Source organism: Gobio gobio, assembly GCF_949357685.1.
Source record: "Gobio gobio genome assembly, chromosome: 23".
NCBI lineage: Eukaryota > Metazoa > Chordata > Actinopteri > Cypriniformes > Gobionidae > Gobio > Gobio gobio.
In genome coordinates, this window is record NC_137119.1 from 13506951 (window position 1) to 13520704 (window position 13754).

At 46.6% G+C, this 13754-nt stretch overlaps 1 protein-coding gene across 1 annotated transcript in view; it reads left to right on the forward strand.

Annotated features, from left to right (window-relative positions):
- The window catches only part of LOC307119984 (receptor-type tyrosine-protein phosphatase eta-like), a 66044-nt gene that overhangs the window by 43572 nt on the left and 8718 nt on the right, over window positions 1-13754 (forward strand). Inside the window, exons 8-11 of the mRNA XM_079806801.1 lie at window positions 355-588; window positions 687-947; window positions 6490-6586; window positions 6687-6734. Of these exons, the coding sequence (XP_079662927.1) occupies window positions 355-588; window positions 687-947; window positions 6490-6586; window positions 6687-6734 (640 nt within the window). The remainder of the gene's footprint in view (window positions 1-354; window positions 589-686; window positions 948-6489; window positions 6587-6686; window positions 6735-13754) is intronic.

The window sequence follows — 13754 nt, forward strand, 5'->3', positions numbered from 1 at the left end:
AAGGGAAGCTTGCTTATGGAAATAAATGAATTGTGTGGTTTTGAATGCTTGAACTCTTTACGTAATATTTTGGTAAAATTTTACAAAAAGGTTTAATAAAGCATTTATTAATCTTAATTTGTTCATTTCAAAATGTACTAATACAATATTAAATTAAAAGTTATATCTGTTAATATTATTTAATGGCTCTATCAATGAACAGTTTTTTGACTAACGTTAATAAAAAATAATAAATGCATTGTTAGTTAATGTTAATGCATTTTTATGCCTATCCAATTTAATTTGTACAAATCCCAAAATTAAGACTCCACCTGAGTTTGAAGTCAGCGTTCATATGTTCTTGTGTTTCTGCAGCCGTTAACTGTGTGTTCTTTACCTGGAATGTCACCAATTCATCGATCATTGCTCAAGTAAATGGTAGCACACATGTAACAGCTATAAACAGCACCGGCATCAGTAAAAATGTCTCTGTAGAGAACAAAATGGTGAATCTCCAAGACCTTTATCCTGGAGGAAGCTACAATGTTTCACTGTGGTATTTGTTGGAGTCAGAGAGACTCCTACAGTGCTCACATCTCCTGACTTTAGGTGAGTTTACAAGCTCTGTTTTGGATTGTGCTGCTAAACATCTGATATTCAGTATAACTTCTTTGTTTTACTATCCTTCTGTTTCTCTTCCAAACTAGCTCCAAATAGTGTATCTCATCTTCACTGTGATTTTTCTGGAGGATATGGTCTAATTGTAAATTGGAATCTTCCCTATGGAGTTGTGGATGTGGTGCAGGTGGACATTAATGGACAAAGTTTCAACCGTAGTTCAAATGAAACACAAAGTCAGGAAGTAAAGAGCCTGCAAGCTGCCAAATGGTACAAAGTAACAGCGACATCATTCTCTGGAGCCTTGAAGAGTATAACAGAATCCGTCAACTGTGAAACTAATCCAGCAGGTAACCTAAGGTCTAAATATTTTTAATATAAGATATTCCAGGTTAAAGCTGCAGTCCGTTAATTTTTTTTGGTTAAAAATGATCGAAAAAGTTTTTTTTGAGCAAGTACATAACCAGACAGTGTTCAAAATTATCTCCTTACCTTAGCCCGATTCACAACGGTAAGCTTGTAATAATGTGTTATAATTTGAGTGGTACTGGTGGATTTCCACTGGAAATTTGAGCATGTCTGTGCATCATTACATTACGTCTGTATAAAGAAGGAGTCCGGCTAGTAGTAGGATGTGAGGATGCTGCAGGTGGTGGATCCTTTATAGCCTTTTCTCACAGCAGCTGGAATAATTAAACGTATCATTTTGATGGCAGATTGTAATCCATAAAGATACAAATGACAATCATCAGTGACAACTTGAGATTCACCCGTAGTCAAAGCAAAAGATTAAACTGTACAGAAACTGAAATCTCCAGGTAACGCTAATACACACTAAATACACATAGTCACGCAATTCTGATGTTGTTAATATTAACAATTTGAGAACAAAGTATAACAATAATAATTTGCACAGTTTTATGTGATATGAGCTAAGTGATTGTTAGATTCAATCACCGTTGGTAGCGCAATTTATTGTAATGCTTTTTTTCTCAGTAGGTAAGAACAAAGTTGGCAAACATGTTACTTACTTGTTCAGATGACATTTTGCGGGGAAAATTCTTGTTTTGGTCATATTTCCAAGACGAAGAATCTGTGATTCTGAAGTAGACAGTATCCACACCGGTGCAGTGATGAATGACAGCCACACATTCCTCAAAACATTAGATTAATCCGCGGTGAGGAGCCGTGCCGATGCACAATCCACATAAAGACGATAATTCCTCAAATAACTGCAATTGCAGGTTTCAAACAGAGATGGCGACAAAGAGGCAAAACTTACGGACTGCAGCTTTAAAGGCGGCATGAAATCAAATTTTACAATTCGTATTTTTATATTTAATATTTTAGTGTTTACAAAACTGATTTATCTGTGCACTCCATTATTTAAAACAAAATTAATTTACCCTTATAATCTTTAATCAAAAATGTTAACTTTCCCTCCCCCATCGAAAAGACCTCTCTTCTCTCCCGGTCATGTGCTACGGTGTGAGGGCAGGGTTATCGCCCCGTCTCGTTTCTGCACCGCCTCTCAGAAACCTGTCACTGATCGTAGCATGGTGGTTAGGTGCATTTTTCTTTGTGTACACAATACCTTCTTCAAGAAGGACTTGAGGCAAAAAGAGAGAAATATATGAGAAATAAAAGCTTTTTTATGTAAAAATTACTCAATATAGTCTGACGAACAGCTTGTCATGACGGCTCGCACTTAGGAATGCAGCGTGTGTGAACGCGCTTACGGCGCGCCCCCCTTACAAGGGAGAGCTGAGAAAAAAGTTTTACAGAAATAAAGCCATAAAAGGCTTAAAATAAGTTAAATCTGTACCATAAACCAGCGAAAAGTGAGGACATATGCTCAGTAACATATGTAGAAAAGATTTAGAGAGAAAATACATTTATTTAGGAGATAGATCGAGTTTTTCTCCACAACTGAATGCAAACTTCAAATCTGCCTCCATTTTGTTAGCAACGCTCAACTTCCAACGATCCAATCAATTCCCGAAGGACGAAATCAGGCCTCGTCCTACATTTTTTCTAATTTCAGAAGCCGTTTCACTCAGATATACGTCACAATAAGGAAAAAAAGACGATCTCAACTTCCGTTTCATGCTGACTTTAAAGGGTTAGTTCACCCAAAAATGAAAATTACCCCATGATTTACCCTCAAGCCATCCAATGTATATGACATTCTTCTTTCAGACGAATACAATCTGAGTTATATTAAAAATGTCCTGACTAATCCAAGCATTATAATGGCATTGAATGGCAGACCAAGATTTAAAGGCCAAACAAGTGCATCCATCTATTATAAAAGTAATCCAACACTGCTCCAGAGGGTTAATAAAGGCCTTCTGAAGTGAATCAATGTGCTTTTGTAAGAAAAGTATCCATATTTAACACGTTAGCTATAAAGTAAAACATTTAGCTTCCGGCGGACCGCCTTCCGTATTCAATTTACAGAGAAAGTTTATCATCTCTCGCAGTTCAAAATGCTTACGCTACGTTTGACGCAATTGTCGTGCCAGTTACACTTTTTCCGTAAGTTGAATGCATTGAATGCCTGTGTACACGTACGAGTCAAAAGAAGTATACTTTGCAAGGCTGTGCGTTACACTGCGCGACTCTCGCGTAGGCCCTACGCATTAAAAAACGTATACTTTCGGCTTTAGAAATCAGGAATGGTGAGAGAACATTGTGCTTGGTACATTTTTCATCTTCAAACCAAACTTCGGTCTCCAGCCGACAAAGTGTAAATTCTGTCTGGTTAGCGCTTTCCATAATGTTTACGCATTAGGTTAATAGGCGGTCATTTGTGGTTGTTTGAACGCATTCGACCACATGATATGATGACGTACACTACGAAAGCAATCTGGTCGAATGCGTTTTCGACTACCTCTGGAAGTGGTTGAAAGTGGACAAGCTCAAAACATTTTAGACCTTGAATTTATCTTTATACCAGGTGTAACACAGTGCCTAGCTGTCTTTAACTGTACTAACATTTAAATGAATAATTTGATAAAATGCACTTTTTGTGTACATAGGCTACATGTTTTTACACAGTATTACACCTACCCATACTATGAAACCTATCCTAACCTTACCTGTATTCCACCTCAATAGCAGCAAAAGTGTTTTGCAACATGATATGAACACAAGTACATTGTACTTTTTTGATGCAAGTAGGCTACAGAGTAGTTAAAGACACCTAATATAAAATTTGACCGACTTAAAATGTAACACATTGTTTGGTCAATATAACAAGTAATATGGACCACATTTATGTCGTTACAGTCCTCATTCACTTTCTTCCGTACAGAAATGTGGCCAGGAGATTCAACAATTAACCTTATGGGCCCTATTTTAACGATCTGAAACGCAAGTGTCAAAGCGCGAAGCGCAAGTAACTTTGTGGGCGGGTCTCGGCGCTGTTGCTATTTTCCCGGCGGGATAAATGGCTCTTGCGCCCGGCGCAAATCTAAAATGGGTTGGTCTGAAGTAGCTTCATTATTCATAGGTGTGGTTTGGGCGTAACGTGAATAAACCAATCAGAGTCATCCAACATTCCCTGTAAAAGCAGGTGCGCAAGTTCAATTATGGATTGCTATTATTATGGCGTATTTACCAGGCGCACGCCAGGAGCGGTTCACAGCCGAGGAGACTGATGTGCTTGTAAGAGCAGTGAAAGACAGAGAAGTTGTGTTGTATGGGGATGGGAGAAACCCACCCAAAATAGCATCGGTTAAACAGGCGTGGGAGGAAATAGCCACAATTGTTTCATCAGCTGGCATCCCCAGGACGTCGCACCAGTGCCGCAAGCGCTACAATGACATCAGAAGACGGGGAAAGTCCAAGCTTGCCAGCATCAATCGGGCACGCCGTGTAACGGGAGGTGGATCTGCCTCTACTCAGGACCTGACGCCAGCAGAGGACATCGCTGCGTCCACCCTCACCGATTTTTTTTCCTGGTTCTTGACGGACAAACCAATTTGTTAGATGTCCTTATATACATATATGTCTTGCCAGAAGTTGCCACTATTGGGTAAACAGGTCTCCTTAATTATTAGACTACAATTAGCCTGAATAATTTGTAAGCTAGATTTATGCCTATTTTTTCACATCTTCGTGGCACACCACAATGATTTCCGTCATCTCATGTGTTAATATTTTTTAGTGTAACAATTTATGATTTGCAAAAATAACTGTTGCATCTGTGTAGATTACATGAGCAAAGTGTATGCGCGTTGTGCACGCTATACATTATGGTCAAGCATGCGCCCTTAAAATAGCATAATGAACAATGGCCAACGCGCCACTGACTTTAGACTAGGTTTTTTCTGGTCAGTGGCGCAATTGTTTAATGGAACAGCAAAATAGCACCAGGGATTGTTTGCGCCGGAACACGCCTCCTTTTTTGCGCTGAACCGCCCAAGTAGCGCAAGTTCATTCACTAGTTTAGCGACGTGCTTCTGTGGAGGGAAAAGTGTGCTTTGCGCGGGTGCAAAATAGGAATGACACATGCGTCGGTGTACAAAGTCAATTGCGCTGGGTGCAAGATAGGGCCCTATGTGTTCCACAGGGGAAAATCATGTTTTTGAAACAATCATTTTAATTTTTAAGTGAACTTTTCCTTTAAATGTCCACTTAGCTGAATTTTATCGCAAAGAACTTTATCTCAGAAATTAATTTGTGAGCACTATTTAGTGCATTAAGTGAATGTGAACATACAATTTTTTTATGCAAAAAAATAAATAAAATAAAAAACTTTATGTGAGTTCTCAACAATATAATAGCCATCAGAGCTTATCATAGATATGTGGATATCAGCAGCATTGAGATCAGGTGAGAAGGTTGATCTTTTCAGAGAAGCAGCCAAAACAAAAAGAATAGGAAGTAGCCTACTATTAACATTAACCAATATTAATAAATGCAGTAGTTCATATAGTTCAAACCACTTCTTGACATTTGTAATGGCAGTGCTGAGGAAGACTTTGAGCTCCTCTTTGGCAGTATATTTATATCAAATGGAAAAAGATGTGGTTTTATCAAATATCTATAGAGTTCATAATCTCTCTTCTGACTGACATATACTTAAAAAAAATAAAAATTATGATTAAAAAGTAAATTGACAATCAAAATTATGAGATATAATGAAATTATTAAATTATTAACAGGTCGATATTGGCATAGTAAATCGAAATTATGACACTAAATTTAAATGATGACTTAAAAAGTCAAAATTTTGATTTAAAAATATAAAAAAAGACTAATAAAATTATACAATTATTAAAAAGCTGGATTAAAAATGTAATTATGACTTAAAATGTTGAAATGATTACTTAAAAAGCTATAGTTATTACATAAAATGTTGAGATAATGACATAGAAAGTCAGAATTATGAGAAACCGAAATTACATGAAAAGTAATAATTATGAGATGAAGTTAAAATTCTGATGTTAAATGCCACTTTTTATCTAATTGACTTGTTATAATTTCAACTTTGTACGTCATCATTTTGACTTTCTATCTCATAATTAGCCACATTTTTTTTCTTGTGGTGGAAATGGGCTTCCATAACCATGAGTCAAACCACCTCACAAAGTTAAATTGAAGCAAGATCAAACATTCCTTCAAGAGTTGACAGTATGGCAAATATAGAATCAGCCTAGAGGGCTGTGGGTACCAGAAAATACTGCAAATTGTTCCTTGGCCCTCTGCATTGGGCCTCCATATTAACATAGATTCATCATTTCTGGCATCAGTTGCATAATTTCAGGCTTCAGGTGCATAGAGCTTTAACCTGTAATATTGCTTTAAATTTTGAGATATTTAGATACCACATATTTGACAAATGTATTGACATGTTCAGTGTTTGTTTCTTTCTGTGTTCTGCAGGCGTTATAGCAGGTGTCCTTGTGTTTTTCCTGTTGGTCATCATTATTTGTGCTGCAATCTTTTTATGGTTTCGTTATGGTTCTGCAAAGCGTAATAAGTATGATTTTGATTTATCTATTTATCTAGGATTATGGGTTTATAATAAATGCAGTAGAAGCTGCCTTATTTGTGTCTCTAATGTCTTCTCTCATCTTTAGAAGTTCCAAACAACCAGTGGAGTCAAAAGGGATTAAAAAAAAATACAGGTATGTGTGACACTACAAGAAAATTGAAAAATAAAAGTCGTAGCATTTGGACACTTAACCCGTTTAATCCCAATTTTTTTTCTTGCAAATTGAGTACATTTACATTTGACTCCTTAGACCGCCCTAACACACAAACTGTATGCCCTCTTTGATTTTATGCTGGCTAAGTTAGTGAAATATTAGGTTTTATATTTGGGATCACACACGTCTGGTAGGTCCAACACATGTGGACGGATGATGGCTGGGATTGGCAGCCAGGACCTGTGTTTTCAATTGAAACACTGTTATACTACTGGCAGTGTAACTAGTTTCATGTAATTAAATTACGTAATTTAATTACAAAATAAATGTAATTGTAATCAGTTACAGTTACTGAGAAAAAATATGTAATTAAATTACAGTTACTTATGAAAACTTTAATGATTACAAATGGGTTTAACATCGGTTCTCTTACGAGAGGTTCTCTCGTTTTGCGTAAGTTTCCTTACGCATCGGGAAAGTATTCTTTCTTCGAGATTTCTGAAAAACCCAAAATTATCCTTAATTTTGTAACATTGTCAACGCAGTGCGGCAGCCTGGCAGACCATAGCAGGCTATTCCAGCGTGCTATTGGCTGCTCTGCTGGCAACTGCAACAGCCTATCGGTGAGCCCGCGTGACGTGGCGACCAATGAGGGCGCTTCGCGCCCACCTGGCTTCATTTGCCTACAGGTGGGGCGTGGCCACGTGTATATAAGCAGGGCTCACGGGCTGCATATTCGATTTTCTTTTCTTCAGCGAAGCCCTTCGCATCGCTGGATCTGGAACCCGCCGCCGTGATCGTGCAGACGAGCAAGCAGAGGACAGAGCCTGAAGAAGCCGGCAGCATCGCGCCACCTTCAGCCATCCGTGCCTGTTCTGCTATCCGGCAGCCCATATCCTTTTCACGCTAAAGTGTTGTCGCCGCTGCGTCACACTTTCTCAAAAAGAGCCGAGCGTTTGTTCCAAAATTTCTCGTTCCACCTGCGGCTCGTGTCACGCGCAGCTCAGTTCCGGGGACCGCCATGTGATCTGTGCTCTCTGCCTGGGCCGTGATCACGCCGCCGCCGCACTTCTCGCCGGCGGATGCCCGGAGTGCGAGGAACTGACGTTGTCGACCCTGCGGGCTCGACTCGCTCAGTTCAATGACGACATCCCTCCAGTCCCTGCTAAGCCGCGCAGAAAGAAGCGCCGCTCGCAGCGGACTCCAGAGTTCGCTGAGAGAAGCTCGCCGGAACCCTTCCCGCCCGCTTCACTCTCGCCTTCCCCGCCCCCACCCCAGGCCGCCATTTCTGTTGCCGCCTCCGGGGATGAGGCGGATGCGGCCGCGGAACGCGCCGACAGCTGCTCCATCATGGCTTCTGACAGCGAGGACTGGTCTTCCGCGACCTCTTCAGTCCGGGGCTCCGGACGCTCTCGAGCGGGTGAGGACGCCGAACTGTTGCGCCTTCTCACCCGGGCTGTCGAGCAGCTAGGCCTCGAATGGGCCCCGCCCAAGGTGGCAGCGCCGAACCGACTTGACGGATGCTTCCTAAACAGTCGCCGCCGTGCGCCCACCTCCAGGACTGCACCTTTTCTGCCAGAGCTTCACGAGGAGCTCGCGAAGTCCTGGAACGCGCCATTCTCCGCGAGGGTCTCGTCTCAGGCTTCTTCGACGCTCTCGCAAGTTGACGGCGCGGCTGAGAAAGGCTACATTGCTATCCCTCCGGTGGAAGAGGCAGTCGCAGCGCACCTTTGCCCGCCTTCTGGTTGGCGCTCAAAGGCTGCCCTCCCGTCTAAGGCCTGCAGAGTGACGTCATCGCTGATCGGCCGCGCTTTCGCTGCCTCCAGTCAAGCTGCATCTGCTCTGCACTCTATGGCCGTGCTGCAAATCCTCCAAGCCAATCTCCTCCGCGACCTGGACGAGAAGAGCTGTGATGCTGAGTTGATCACGGATTTGCGAAGCGCGACGGATCTCTCCCTCCGCGCTACCAAGACCGCAGCACAGGCCCTCGGACGCTCTATGGCCTCCCTCACGGTAGCTGAGCGCCACCTCTGGCTCACGCTCGCGGACATGCGAGAAACGGAGCGTGCGGCCTTCCTAAACGCCCCGCTCTCCCCGTCTGGGCTCTTCGGACCAGCGGTCAAGGGGATCGTCGATCGTTTCTCTGAAGTGCAGAAAACGACGCAGGCCATGAACCTCTTCCTGCCTCGACGCCCCGGCGCCAGCAATAGCTCCGTTGCTCGCCGTCCTCGCGACCAGCCAGCACCGAGCTCCGCGCAGCGCCCAGCGCGGCCCCCTTCGTCTCAGCGAAGACCGAGCGGCCGCCCCAGATCGCGCTCTTCCAGCCGTGGTAAGCCGCCTCCCCCTCGGGGCCCCCGGCCTAGGATCGCGCTGAAGTCCGAGCCTCCAAAGTCCTCCTAGCCAGAGGCAAGAAACGACGGTTAAGTCCCGCCGCGGCCGGACCACCGTCAAAACTCTCTTTCCTGTCAGCCCCCACCACTGTGGCTGCTGCAGATGGATTTCATGCAGCCAACGAGCCGGCAAAAATGCCCTCTCGCCTGTCAATAACCGCCGTTTTTACGGCAAACCAGAAAAATCACAAAAGTTGCATTATTTCTGGTTGCACGGCCCACGCCGTATGTGTTTCAAATGCAGTAAATGTGCCCACTTTTCTGTGTTCACCCCTGCACACAAGCACTATAAGCCCCGTGTCCCCCACTCACATAAAGCGTCAACCGGCCGCTCGAGTGCTAGAGTTAGGTCACGTGTCCGCTTGTTTGCGTCCACGCCTAGCCACCACACGCGCTGTCACACAGCCACTCTTAACCGGTCATGTTCCACGCGTAAGAGTTGTGCCCGCTCAAACACGCTCACACATTTTCGTGAACATTATGCCTCAGGCGCTACGCGCCGCGCCACACACCATTTGTTCTCCGCCCAGGGTGGCCGGAGCGATGAGTGTAGGGCCACACACATGCCATTCCCCGCTCAAAGCGGCAGAGATACAGTGTGTAAGGTGGCCAGCCATCGAGAGCGATCGGCTGGCCCACAGCACAGAGAGTGCGCGCACCGCGCCCGCCCCTCCTATACAGGCCGTCAAACCCGCGAAGCGCAGCGTTTCGAGCCCGGAGGCCGTTCTATCCCGTGTGGCACACGCGAAAGCGTGGGAAGCCATTCCAGGTGTATCAGAATGGGTGATGAGAACAGTGAAGCACGGCTACACTCTGCAGTTCGCTCGCCGCCCTCCGCGCTTCTGTGCACGTACAGAGACGAGAGTGAGCGAGGAAGTAGCACATCTACTTCGAGCGGAGATAGCCACGCTGCTGTGCAAAGGGGCTATAGAACCGGTTCCCCATTCTATGAGCAAGTCAGGCTTTTACAGCCGGTATTTTCTCGTGCCAAAAAGGGATGGGTCGCTCAGACCGATTCTGGATCTGAGGCGTCTGAACAAAGCTCTTATGAGGAGATCGTTCAAGATGCTCACAACCAAGCAGATCCTCGCGCATATTCGCCCGAGAGACTGGCTAATTTCCCTAGATTTGAAAGATGCATATTTTCAAATTAAGATAACGCCGCGTCACAGGCCATTCTTACGTTTCGCCTTCGACGGCCAGGCTTATCAATACACCGTCCTTCCGTTCGGCCTGTCACTAGCACCCCGTACATTTACGAAGTGCATGGACGCGGCCCTTGCTCCCCTGAGAAATCGAGGGATGCGAATATTGAACTACCTGGACGATTGGCTCATCCTGGCGCAATCAGAGGCCGAGCTCTTCGCCCACAGGGCAATGCTGCGCAGCCATCTGGACAGCCTGGGGCTCACGGTCAATTGGACCAAGAGCTCATTAGTGCCCACGCAATCAACCTCATTTCTGGGTTTGAATCTGGACACTGTGTCAATGTCAGCCCGCCTGTCACCCCAACGCGCGCGCCAAGTTCGGCGCATGGCTGCGTACTTCCGGCCGGGCAAAATCGCACCTCTCAAGCTTTTTCAGAGGATGCTGGGACGTATGGCCTCAGCTGCAGCTGTGCTCCAGCTGGGCTTAATGCGCATGCGCCCGCTGCAACACTGGTTAAATGCCCGAGTGCCTCACAGAGCCTGGGCGTCCAGAGGCTTCAGGTTCAGAGTGACTCAGGGCTGCATTTCAGCCCTAGAGCCCTGGTTAGTAGCCGACTGGTACCAGCGGGGAGTGACAATTGGAGCCATCTCACACCGCAAAGTCATCTCGACGGATGCCTCCACCTCGGGTTGGGGCGCCGTTTTCGAGGGCAGACCGGCCTCGGGCCTCTGGTCGAGCGGAGAAAAACTCCTACACATAAACTGTTTGGAGATGATAGCGGTAGAGAACGCGCTCAAGCAGTTTCTCCCATTTATACGAGGACACCACGTGTTGGTCCGGTCGGACAATACCACGGTGGTGTCCTACGTGAACCGGCAGGGCGGTGTCAGGTCCAGGTGTCTGGGCAATCTGACGGAATGCCTGCTCGTGTGGGCACACAGCTCGCTGCGCTCGCTGAGAGCTGCACACGTACCGGGCCACCTCAATGTGGGCCCGGACAAGCTGTCCAGGGGCCTCATTCTCCCAGGAGAATGGTCCCTGCACCCCCAGACAGTCCAGCTGGTATGGCGCCTATTCGGCAGAGCGGAGCTCGACCTCTTTGCAACAAAAGAGAACGCCCGCTGCCCGACGTTTCTGTCCAAAAGCGAGGATGCGCTGTCCCAACCTTGGCCCAGCCTCCCGCTGTATGCTTTCCCGCCGATTTCCCTATTGACCCAGGTCATAGCGAAAATCAGGGAGACGCGCCGCCCGGTGCTCCTTATAGCGCCGCGCTGGGAGAACCAGATTTGGTACCCAGAGCTGGTGAAGCTGTCGCACTCACCCCCCTGGCCAGTTCCGCTGAGAGCAGACCTCCTCTCTCAAGCAGGAGGGTCAGTTTGGCATCCCCATCCAGAGCGATGGTCTCTGCATGTATGGGTGACCAACGGATACCCGTTGACCTGCCCGAAGGGGTTATGAACACGATTTCACACTCTAGAGCCCCCTCGACGAGGCGGTTGTATAGTTCTAAGTGGTCGGTGTTCACTGAGTGGTGTGTTTCCAAGGGATTGGATCCACAGCAATGTGGGGTCCAGCGGGTGCTCTCCTTCCTCCAGGAGCTGTTGGAACTGGGCAGGTCCCCTTCCACGCTCAAAGTGTATGTAGCGGCTATAGCAGCGTTCGCTCAGACGACACTAGGCAGCACGCTAGGAAGGAACGAGCTCATCATCCGTTTCCTCAGAGGAGCCAGACGGATGAATCCCCCGCGGCCCCCATCGGTTCCTATTTGGGATCTGGCCTTGGTCCTAGAGGCCATGAAGGCTCATCCTTTCGAACCGCTCGAGACCGTGGAACCAAGGTTCCTTTCGCTAAAAACCGCGTTCCTGATAGCTCTGGCTTCAGTAAAACGCGTGGGGGATCTACACGCGCTCTCAGTGAGCCCGACGTGTATGGAGTTCGGCCCAAATGACTCCAAGGTCATTCTTAGGCCGAGGCATGGTTATGTCCCCAAAGCGATAGGCACTCCCTTCAGGGCGCAGATTGTCTCCCTCTCGGTTCTGCCAGCACCCGACGAGGGGGACGGTGGCAATGTCCTCTGCCCTGTCAGGGCATTGAGGGTTTACGTCGCACGCTCCGCCGCCTTCAGGCGTTCTGAGCAGCTATTTGTTTCGTTTGGAGGGCGCACTAAAGGTCTCGCCTCCTCGAAACAGACCCTGTCCAGGTGGATAGTGGACGCGATTGCAGTAGCTTACGCTTCCAAACACCTGCAGTGCCCGCTAGGTGTCAGAGCACACTCCATGGCCTCTTCGTGGGCTTGGGCCAGAGGGATTTCCATCCACGATATCTGTATGGCGGCAGGCTGGGCCTCCCCGTCTACGTTCGTGAGATTTTACAATCTGGAAGTTCCTGCCTTACAGGCAAAAGTGTTATCAGTTCAATAAAGCTGTTGGTTCTGCCCAGTGATTCTGCGCAGACATAGCTCACATACTGGTAGTAAGTTCGGTACGAGGCTTATGTAAATTTGAAGGAGACTGGCGGTGCCGTTCCCTCATTTACGAAAAGAGCTGTTGTGAGTTTGAAGGTGACCGGCGGTGCCGTTACCTCACTCATATGACAAGATATTGTGAATTTGAAGGCGACCGGCGTTGCCGTTCCCTCATTCATGAGACAAGGTGTGGTGAATTTGAAGGCGACCGGCAGGTGCCGTTCCCTCATTCATAAGACAGGGTGTTGTAACCACCCGTTGTAACCACCCGTCAGTTCGAACGAAGTGTCTGTATATGTGGTGGCCCGTTTTCCTTACCGGCCACCCTGCCCGAGCAGTGTTATGGTCCCCGGTTCCCTGGGATACATATGCTGTACGCGAGGCGCGGACGGCGTTGACAAAGTGTTCCCGATGCGTAAGGAAACTTACGCAATATGAGAGAACCTCTCGTAAGAGAACGATACTCGGTTACTTAACGTAACCTTGGTTCTCTCTAGAACCGCGGGCTTTTACGCTTCAGAACTACGAAAACCGAATATGCAGCCCGTGAGCCCTGCTTATATACACGTGGCCACGCCACACCTGTAGGCAAATGAAGCCAGGTGGGCGCAAAGCGCCCTCATTGGTCGCCACGTCACGCGGGCTCACCGATAGGCTGCTGCAGTTGCCAGCAGAGCAGCCAATAGCACGCTGGAATAGCCTGCTATGGTCTGCCAGGCTGCCGCACTGCGTTGACAATGTTACAAAATTAAGGATAATTTTGGGTTTTTCAGAAATCTCGAAGAAAGAATACTTTCCCGATGCGTAAGGAAACTTACGCAATACTCGTTCCCTCTTCTAGAGAGAACCAAGGTTACGTTAAGTAACCGAGTATCGTTTTCTGTAAAAAAGCTAGGATATGTTGAATAATATTAATTTGTTGCTTTGCCTGTTTTTGATGTGCATGATGTCTCCTGCCATTTAAAGGCGGTTTAGTAAATTTATGCTATTCTGATG